Here is an 11,313-nt window from a genome sequence, read left to right on the forward strand (position 1 = left end):
AGAAATATTCTAGTTGGTTAAGATGTAAAATGGTACAGCCACTATGAGAAACAATATCAAGCCTCTTCAAGAAATTAAAAATAGGATTATCATATGACCTGGCAATCCCACCTGTGTATGCATATCCAAAATTATTGAAAACAGACTCTCACACTCCTGTCCATTGTAGCATTATTCGCAATAGTCAAGAGGTAGAAGCAACTTAAATATCCACCATTGATTTGATGGATAAAGAAAATATGGTATGTGCATGCATACATGTAATGGAATATTATTCACCTTACAAAAGGACATCTTGTTATGTGCTACAACATCGATGAGCTTGGAGGACATTATGCTAAGTGAATAAGCCAGTCACAAAGATGAACACTGCATGACTCCATCTATTTGCGATATGGAAAGTAATCACATTCACAGACACAAAAAGTAGAGTGGTGGATGCTAGAGACTGGGGATAGAGAGAAAAGAGGGGAATTGTTGTTCAACAGGTGTAGAGTTTTCATTTTGCAAGATGAAAAAGTTCTGGAAATCTCTTGCACAAAAAGGTGCTTATAGTTAACACCACTGTACAATTAAAAATGATAAATGTTATGCTATGTGTTTTTTCTCACAATTGATAATTAGAGCTTTAAATCTCAATTTGAGAGATTTATATGTAAATACTCCAGGAAGAAGGAAACAATTGGCTTCTATTCAACCTTAGCTATAAATGCATCAGACCTTATTCTAACAGCAGGCTTTCATAGCAGGAAGCATGACTGATAGTCTGAAACTGTGGGGCATCTGAAGGGACAGACAGGGGGACGCAATGGGGTGTCAAATGATTAGGCAAATGTAGTAAGGTCAGTGGTGTCTGTAATTGTGAGGAGGCACATTTAGGCATTCACCAGTGTAAGTTTGATTGGCAGATCATATTCCTACAACATTTTTCAAAGAGACAAAGAATGTTTGGAAAATGAATTTCTGGTGAAATCCTGTATTTAGTTAATGAAGTTATGAGCTTCTTTTGAAGGCTTATATTGATATGCGAATGTGCTATGAAAAGTGAAAAACAATACAAGATAGGTATTCATTATTATGAAATCAGTGACAAGAAATTGTTTTGACCTGCTTTCAAAAAAAAAAAAAATCCCCAACCTGGGCAGTATAGCAAGACATCTTCTCTACAAAAATTAAAAAATTAAGTAGGTGTGATGATGTGCACCTGTAGTACCAGCTAATTGGGAGGCTGAGGTGAAAGGGATTGCCTGAGCCCAGGGGTTCAATGTTGTGTGAGCCATGATCTGTGCCACCGCACTCCATTCTTGTTGGGAGTGAAAGACCCTGACCAAAAAAAAAAAAATCCCTAATCACCTAACTTGCTAAAAGTTAAATTTCAAAAACCTCTACATTGCGGAATAGCAGTTTTTACCTCTATTCTAAGTGAATGCTCTTAATTTCATGGCAGTATCATCATACTCAGCATTAAGGAAGTTATAAAACATCAATATTTCAAAAGAACTTAGTAAGTATGAATATTATGAAATACTAATGTTATCTTTTGCTGGAGGATCACGAAAACAAAACCAGAACACTTAAATCAATTTTTCTTAAACTGTAACTTTATTTGGGCAAGAGAATTTTCCTTAAATAAAGCTAACATTTTGAAACACCTTAGGACAAACTATTTAAAAAGTAACATTTTATTTCAGAAGGGTCTTGCTTAAGTGATTTTCTATTCTCCTATCTTCTTATTATCATGGGTATCATTGATAAATATATTTCAGCTATTCCCTGTGACTAAACTGCCTTCCATACTGGGATGTCTGAGATCAGAAGGTTTAGTTCAGGTCATTTAAAATTCACATTGGCACACTATTATCTATAATAAATGGGTTATAAATTATCTATAATAAATTGATAATGCAGATTTAGGTAAAAAAAATTCTTACAGAAAAAATGGTCAAAGAACAGAAACAAACACTTTCAGTGATGAAACAGTGGCTGTAAATATATTGCTAAATATGTAATCAGGCTTATGCAAATCAAAACAATGAGATACTATATCTACCCATAGTAAAGGCAAATATTAAATAATGACAATATTGAGGAGTTACCAGATTGTAGGGAAATAAGTACTTTTATATACTGCTGGTGAAAGAATAAGTTGATGCAGTTATTTTTTATAATAATTTGGCAGGAGATATTAAATTAAAGGTGAGTGTGCTGTATGACCCAGCTAGAGAAACACTTGCACCTGTATATGTGGAGTTGTGAATCATGATCTGCATAATTCCTTGCAGCATTTTTGTAATAATGAAAAATTTATGGACAATAAATGACCGTTAGTTGAGGAATAGTTAAATAAAATGTGATATAGTCATACAATAGAGTCACAGTAGTTAAAGCAATAAACTAAGCCCATACGAATCAATAGAAATAGATCTCAAAAAATTATTACTGAGTAAGAAAAAAGTTACAAAATAAATACAGTCCTACATTTATGTTTTAAAATGACACAAAACAATTGTATATTTTTATCTGTGATATGAAAATATAGAGAAAGGTCTGGAAGGATGCACAACAAACTCATAGTATTGCCTCCTCCAAAGAGTGTGAAAGGTCTTCTTAAGTGCCCAGAACTGGCATATGGTTATTTCAGATATAGCAAGTCTCAAGGTCAGCCCAGCTCCAAGGACATGTCCCCTCTTGATGGGAAAAGTGGAAGTAGCAGCACGCACCCAAGTGGTAGTGGTAGGATTGATGAAGACCATCTTTGAAGCTTGTTACCATATTATACTTCCTTTATACCAGACAACTGGTGTCCTCCAGCTGTTGGCTCCTTTGCTTTCCCCTGTATCTCCCATCAATGTCTGATTTAAAGAAAGATTTTATAGGAATCTTTTACTTTGTGGATTTAAAACAAGATGTGTCACTCCTAACAGGACATTTGCATTTTATATCTCTCTCTCTGATCATTGGAAGAAATGATTTAATTGCTTCTTAAGGGAAGTTCAGGCATCAGTGAGGGAAGGGCTTCTCAGAGTCTTGCTTTTGAGTCTCATCTCATGGTTTTCTAAGTGCTTCACCTTCTCCACTTTCTTAAAAGCTTGTTGAAGATAAAAGGGTAATGTCACCCTGGAGGGACTGAGCTCTCTATTCACAGATGCCGCCCAGAGCTTGTCTCCCAGCTTCTGATGAGATGTTCATTGTTACCTGGAACAGAGCTATCTTCTAATTACATTCTTATGGCTTTCTGGGCCACAATTGGGAAACTGGTCATGTTAGATACCAAATAGAAGAAGAGAAACATCAAGAAGTCATCTATCATCCATCCAAAAATATTTGTTGAGGCTGATGTAACTGGGTGCTATGCAAGGTACTAAGTGTACCAGTAGTAAACAGGGCAGGTGGGGTCTGCCGGGGTCTACCATCACAGAGCTTATGATCTAGTAGGGTATATAGACAAAGAGCAAGCACATACATATAATGTATGTCAAATATAAATAAAGGGGAATTACAAGTTGCTATAGGAAGACCACAGGGGGTCTAATCAGTGGAATACTGGTAAGTATTTAACAACTGGCTCTACCAAAAAATTTAAAAAGCTCCTGATTTGGTGTTTGCCAATTTCCATGGTGTGAAGACTCCCACCAAGTTTAAGCAACAATATGACATCACTAAAAGGAGTTACAGAAAGAGGTGTTGTTCTTGAGAACCACACAGTACTCTCCTCTTATCCACAGGGGACACATTTCAAGACTCCCAGTGGATGCCTGAAGCTATGGATAGTACTATGTTTTTCCTATACATACTTACCTATGGTAAGGTTTAATTTATAAATTAGGTATAGTAAGCTATAAACAACAATAGCTAAAAATAAAATAGAACAATTATGACAATGTACTATAATAAAGGCAGGTAAATATGGTCTCTCTCTCTTTTAAAATATCATATGCAATATTTTCAGACTGTGGTTGACAGCAGGTAACTAAAACCACAGAAAGCGAAAGCGGGGAAAAAGGGGTGGCTATCATACAAGCCAACTGGAGGGCTCTATTGGATCTAAGCCAGTTGGGGTAACAGTATGTAGATCTCAGAAAGGTTTTCTGGAGGAAGAGCTATCTAAGATGAAAATGGAAGGATGAGGAAGATGAAGAGGCTCACAGAAAAATGTTCCATATACAAGGAATAGCGTATCAAGACCTGAAAGATAGGAGACGACAGGGCACGTCTGGAGAATTGCTGATCAAGGTGGAGCCAGGTTATGGTGCTAAGTGGTATGTATCTGTGTGGGTAAGTAGTAGAGAGTCATGTGTACGTGAACTGTGTGTGTCATCTGGTGTGAATATGTGTATAGAATGGTGTGTACATGTATATAGTATATTGTATGTGCATATGCATATATGCATGTGGTGCAGTGAGGGGGTTGCCTGTGTCTTAGTCAACTTGAACTTGAACAACAGAGGATGGGAAGCCCAAAGTCAAGGAGCCAGTGTTTCTGGTGTATGATGAGGGCCTCTTCCTGGCATGCAGATAGTTACCTTCTCACTGACTTCACATGGAGGAGAAAGAGCTATGACTTCTTTCTCTTCTTATAAGGATACTAATCTCATCATGGGAGCCCCACTCTCAAGAACTCCTCTAAACCTAATTATCTCCCCAAGGCCTTACTTCTAAATACCATTGCATCAGGGGTTAAGTTTTCATGTATGAATTTGGGGAAATAAAAACATTCAGTCCTCAGCAGTGTGTGTGTTACTGGCAAGAGAATCATGGGACTGGGGTGTGAAAATTTGTATAAACCAGTAGGCTATGTGCTGACTCTCTAACACAAGATTCTGCCCAAACTGTGGGGCAATCTTTCAGGGAAATTAAAAAAAAAAAAAATCACAGGAACTCAGCTATTTTACAATTATCGCTTGGTAAACATTCCTCTAGCTGGAGGCTCATAAATTATCTCAGAGGATCCCTAAGAATGATCCTGTTCAGTTCATTGGTGTTTTCTGATGATAGAATTTGGCTGGAAGGAAAGAACTTTCCTGGGATCTCCTAGCAGGAAGTGGTTATCGGCATTCAGACCTCCAGATCCTTAGCCCTCAAATTCTACTCTCCCATCAGGAGAGCTGGAGTCAGAAGAAAACAATTTAATTTAATCAGCCCTTTATTCTAAACAAGTAGCCAAAATACTTACACAAATCTCTACTAAACAGTACTTCATGACATTTCAAAATAGAAAATGGTCCACGTGTTGAGCATTTTTCATAGGTAAATATTTAGCTGATAAAATAATCCAATTTCTTTTCTTTTTTCTGTTCAGCGAGATGAGGGATTCTATCATCTTAGCAGCAGTCTACCCTTCCAGCAACTCATCAGCAGCTGACCAAGATTTGTACCTTTAGGAAAATAGATAAATGCAAAATGGCAACTTTTAAAAAATATTGGCTTTCTTTAAATTGCTTAGTGAGCATAATGAAAGAAATGCTGATTATCCATCTTGGAACAAGTTTGGGCTACAGACCAGGCTTAGACAACCTCTTATTCACCAAGTAAAACTCATAAATTTTGCAAAATTTTAAGTTAAAGCATTGAGAATAATAGAAAAAACATGCTTACACTTTATAGAGAACAGTCAAGCTTTCCTTAGAAATGACAATGCGAGCCGGGCTCGGTGGCTCAGCCTGTAATCCCGCGCCTTTGGGAGGCTGAGGTGAGTGGATTGCCTGAGCCCGCGGGTTCGAGACCCGCCTGGGCAGTGAGACCTCATCTCTACAATAAATCAAAAAATCAGCCAGGCGTGGTAGCGCGTGCCTGTAATTCCAGCTACTTGGAAGGCTGAGGCGGAAGCCCAGCAGGTCGAGGCTGCGATGGCCGGGAGCGGCCACTGCACTCCAGTCTGGGCGACAGAGTGAGACTCCAACTCAAAAAAAAAAAAAAAGGAATGACAATGCCAGGAATATAACTATAAAATAATCAGTCTCAAGTAATTTATTCACAAATGACCCTGATAAATGCTTCATGACTCTGTGCCAGAAAGTCTGAGTTTGATGAATAGGGGGAAATTGAGTTTCTTCTGTCTTTCTCCCTGGACGCCCAGGATTTGTGGAAAAACTCCAGATTAGTGCCAATCATACTTGATATCACACTAAGAGGGAATTGTCCAAAAGACTTATTGCTAGAGTCACACACTGTCTGAGCCAGGGTCTCTGCTTACAGAGACCAAGAAGGCCAATTACAGCATAGAAACCACTTTTCTATTTCTTCCTTGTTTCTGATGGGTTAATTTCCCATTAGTAAAACTGATATAATATATTCTTCTATACATTTACTAAGTTAACCACTTAGGCCAAAATTAGACTGTTCTGGAAAATATTCAGGTTGTAGTGAGTTCATTTATTTTGAGGTCTGTTCATTGGTGTGTGCCCACTAAGAACTGTTATCTCTTCCTGCTGAATTGATTATTTTATCAGTCATGATAGGAACAAAAGAATACATCTTGTCTCTAGTGATTTTCTTTCTTCTGAAGTCTATTTTATCATATATTAATATAATCACTCTGTTTTCTATTATGATTTTTTGTATGTATAGCTTTTCCATCCTTTTATTTGCAACCTACTTATGTCATTGAACTTGACGTGAGATTCTTGTAAACAGTGTAAGTTCAGTCATGGTTTTTATTCACTCTTCCAATCTCTGTTGATTAGTTTAAATTAATTATTGATATGTTAGTGTTTAAGTCTAACATTTTATTATTTGTTTTCTTTGGTTCTTGTTCCTCTGTTTTTCTTTTCTTGAGTTCCAGTGGATTAAACTTTTTAAAATAAATGTATCTTAATTTATAGTGTTATAAATCAACATCCCTTATTTTATGGTTTTTATAGTGGTTGTTCTGGGTATTGTATTAGACATACGTACTCATTGTAATCTACTGGTGTCACGATTTAAATACCTTGGGTGAAGTGTGGAAACATTACTTCTATTTAAGTCTCTTAACTTCCATTTAAAAAAAATCTTTGTCTTAAAAGATACCTGCACACATAGGTTTGTTACAGCTCTATTCACAATAGCAAAAACATGGAATCAACCATGGTGCCCACTGAAACTGGACTGGATTTAAAAAAAAAGTAATACATATATACAATAGAATATTATGCAGCCATAAAAAAGGACAAACATATGAACTCTGCACAACTTGGATGGATTTAGAGTGGATCATACTCAGTGATCCATCACAAAAATAAAGAACAGAGTATCGTATGTTCTCACTGATAAGCGAACCTTGAACAATTATCATAATACTATAAGAAAGGAATTGGCAGTAGTGGGAAACTGTCAGGGGATGGGGGTGGGGTGAGATTGACAGTTGAGGAAAACTGCCAGAGGAGGGAGGAGTACACCTCATCAACAAGGGTACCTGCATAATGAACATTTGTATACCTAACCCTGAATTGTACCCCACATCTTTAAAATAAAAATAAAAATCTTTGTCCTGAATATCAGATAGTATTTTACTTTTAGTCAGTCAAAAATGTATTTATAAAACTCATGAAGAAAAGAATAGCTTATTGTATGTGCGCAGTTTCTGGACTTCCCTTTGTTTTTTCTTCTTTCCTGATGCTTCAACATTTGTTCTTGTATCATTTACTTTCTGTTTGAAGAACCTCCTTTAGCCAATCTTTAAGGGTAAGGTCTGCAACACATTAAATGTTTAGAATGTCAAGTTTGGAGGATGAGAGGTTTCTGAGAATTCTTTCTTTCTTTTTTTCTTCCTTTCTTTCTTTGTCTATCTTTTGCCTTGTGGTTAGCTTTAATATATGCTGGCCTAGTTCTGGTTTTAATACAGATATTTGACTTAAATAACTTTTCCAGGTTACTTTGTTTCTTGTTAGATGACCCAATCCTACCTAGATAAGTCCAGGATATCAAGACATTTAATACGACAATACCACTCCAATGAATCTTATCTCATTAAGATAAACACTACAGAACTTCAGGACATACAAACCTGGCCCCAGAAAGGTGATGGAGACACCATTAGGAGAATGAGTAGGTATGACATAAACTGAAAAAATATATTGGCAATATGACAAAAGACATGTATCTATATTTAAAAAACTTCTACAAATACATAATGAAAGACAAAACCTAATATTCACAATGGACAAAAGATTTGAATATACACTTCACTATATATATTCTGTGTTTAATGGTCATATATATATATATATATATATATATATATATATATATGAATGAAAATGTTAGAACTAGTTTGGAAATGATTTGGAAGTTTCTTATAAAGTTAAACATACACTCACCATATGACCTATCAATCCCACTAATTTTCCATTCATACCCAATCCTGAATACTCGCATGCTACTTCTCCGGCTCCCATATATTCTATGCTTTTATTATCCTATTCTTACATTTTTTCTAGTCCCTTGTTTTCTATTCTCAATGGATTCTTTCTAATTAACCATAAAGAGGCTTATTTCATGTACACTCATTCTAGGAGATATATATGTAATGACGAAAGCAATTAGAATTAGATGTTTATTTTGCCAAAATAGGATGGCAATTATTTTCTTGATGATGGCTATAGATGTTAGTTATATGTCAAAGGTAACAATGAAAATGGAACATATACCAATATGTAAAAGACAGCATTTGGATTTTAAATTTTGTTTCATGGACAAATAACTCACAGCTTTCTTTAACAACAGAACAAAAATCACATCATAGTAATTTGAAAAGTTCATTTATTATATACCAATATACACTTTCTGTAATAAAAAACCTCCCAATACATCGAACCATCTTACAAATGAAATAAGAAAATAAAATTTTCATGTTTACAAATGGGTTAATCAGCACAATATACCATGTGTATGTCTGCCCTGCAGTTGATGGGAGTTTTAATTTTGAAAATGGGCCATGAGAAAAAATGGTGCTTTATTACTTGGCGCTATTGTATTGTTCTTGAATATTTATATAATTACACATGTTGGTGTTTTCAAGTTAGTCTTTTTATATGTAAAGTATTAAAAATATATACAGAGTTTACAGTTTTCAAATGTGTTTAATCTTTGATATTTACATTTAAATATGTTCAGATTAAACATTCCTTAATGTTCGGGGATAATGTTTTCCACTTTCTATTTAGATACACTTTTTAGATGAAGGAAAATAAAAATATATCTTAAAGATGTTATTTAGCATATTTTTTTAACCAAATAGCAGTAACTCAAAAGTTATGATCTTTTCTAGTAATGCTCAATTTCCATAACAAAGTGGGCTACTTTACAATATTATGCTCTAGAAAATAACACATTAAAAGTTATGTATTTTCTTAGGCACATTCCAGAAAAACTATTGAAATATAATTTAGTATGATCATACTTGTATCTTATAGTTGGTTTCACTAAAATATAAAGTATACAAGTGTTCTTACTATGATTTTAACTAACTCCAGAAATTTCAGGTAGTGAGTAGTAATCTTAAAATCCACTTTATGTAAGTACGTTACAGCAGTGAGCAAGAATGATAGTTTGTTTTTATTTGTAGTGGTAACACTTTTATTTTTATGGAGAACCACTCAACATTGTCTTAAGTGACAAATGAATGTCAGCAAACACCTGTGCAAGCTAAAATGAACTAAATCCTATTTCAGACATGCTAAATTAAAAGAACAACTTTAGGATTGATAATTATTTTCAAAAAGGACTTATTTTCTTGTAGATGATTATATTAATTGTAAACATTGAAGAAGAGCATTACTGATCTATATATAACTTAGGTTTCAAATTTAAAATGTCCCCTATAGACAGATACATACAAATGGATCTTTGAGCCCACCAACTTAATTCCCTGCCCCGCCCCCAAACATATAAATGTTTTGACTGTGAAGAGAGAAAACTACACATGTAAAAAATAAAAATCAAATGTACCATACATTAACATTCTGATGACTACAGAATAAGATTATATACATAAACATATAGCAAATCACAGTTTCCTGCACTGAATGTTTATCAAATAAAAATGTATCAAACAATACTGGGTAGTGTATCTCCACATGAATCGTGGTCTTCTAAAAATTCTGAATGAGAATGGAAGACGAGAGGGAGAGCATTGTTCAATGACAAAAGTCTGACAAGAGGACTTAGGAATAACGTTAAAAAGCAGATGCTTCCAGAACAGAGAGTTTAGCTATAAACATTATTTTTGTTGTTGTTCTACAATTTAAATAAAGCCCCTCTCTATGTTTGGTAAGATGTTTTGATATTTAGCAAAAATACATTGAATAAAGAAAGTCACTAATTCAATGTCACAGAGAGGATGGGCAAAATATTCTTTTGCAGCTGACCATGAGATGCTCTAGACTAGTGTCTGATCATTCATGTACCTTACGGGGACAGCTCACAAGACATGCCTTTTGCCTCTCTGTTAGTAAACAGACCCAGAATGTTTGGTGCAAGATTGGGAGAAGTCATTAAATGGTGATAGTTTTGCCACAAGAGCATTTTTGTTGATGTTCTAAAATATTTGGTACTTTTTTTTTGGAAATGGGAAGTGAAGAGAAGTGGGAGGAAAGGTACTATCTGATGACCATTACACACAGCTACCCTTATTCTGCTGTACAGCAGCAAAAGTAAACCTTGATCATGTCACACTGTTCTAGTAAAACCTGGGTAGAAATATGCACCACAGATTTTAAACATATAAACAGCCATTCTTGACAAAAAAGGATGATTTTCTCTTCTGCAGGTGTCTGGTGATATTACTAGTAAATGTCTTTGGAATCTTCCTGTTATTTCCTATAAATAACATTCCAATCAAGATACCTCAAATGTCTTTTGGAGCATAGCTTGCAACCATTTCCAACAGAAAAAGAAAATATTTTTCCTTGGGTTAGTGATGCTTAGAATTAGGAGGATTGTAAATCCAGTCAATTATAATGAGTGCCATGCTTCCAATCATGAAAATGATTCCAATCACAAGGAAAATTAAGGCCTGTAATTCAAAAAGAACTTGTTAGGGAACGCAGAAGCCATACTTAGCACAGTTTGTTTTTATAAGTTGTTTACCTAAGATGGCAATCTAATTTGCATATGGATTGCATTATTCTTGATAATTCAGATGCCCATGCCTAACAGATTAATCAATTTAGAATCCTAGCTGGGGTAGGAGGAGGAATAGCGTGTCAAGACATAACGCACAGCCAGGCTCGGTGGCTCAGCCTGTAATCCCGCGTCTTTGGGAGGCTGAGGTGAGTGGATTGCCTGAGCCCGCAGGTTCAAGACCCGCCTGGGCAGGTGAGACCTCATCTCTAC

At 35.4% G+C, this 11,313-nt stretch overlaps 1 protein-coding gene across 2 annotated transcripts in view; it reads right to left on the reverse strand.

Annotated features, from left to right (window-relative positions):
* Positions 1–9,455: 9,455 nt before the first annotated feature.
* SLC38A4 (solute carrier family 38 member 4) overlaps positions 9,456–11,313 on the reverse strand; it is a 68,579-nt gene continuing 66,721 nt past the window's right edge. The window contains exon 16 of one of the 2 annotated variants that reach the window (XM_008061291.2): positions 9,456–10,993. In XM_008061291.2, the coding sequence (XP_008059482.1) occupies positions 10,892–10,993 (102 nt within the window). In that variant the 3' untranslated portion in view covers positions 9,456–10,891. The remainder of the gene's footprint in view (positions 10,994–11,313) is intronic. The other variant, XM_008061297.2, reaches the window with a different exon arrangement.

This window comes from Carlito syrichta, unplaced genomic scaffold (genome assembly GCF_000164805.1).
Source record: "Carlito syrichta isolate Samal-C Ts95f unplaced genomic scaffold, Tarsius_syrichta-2.0.1 Scaffold94724, whole genome shotgun sequence".
NCBI classification, from domain to species: Eukaryota; Metazoa; Chordata; class Mammalia; order Primates; family Tarsiidae; genus Carlito; species Carlito syrichta.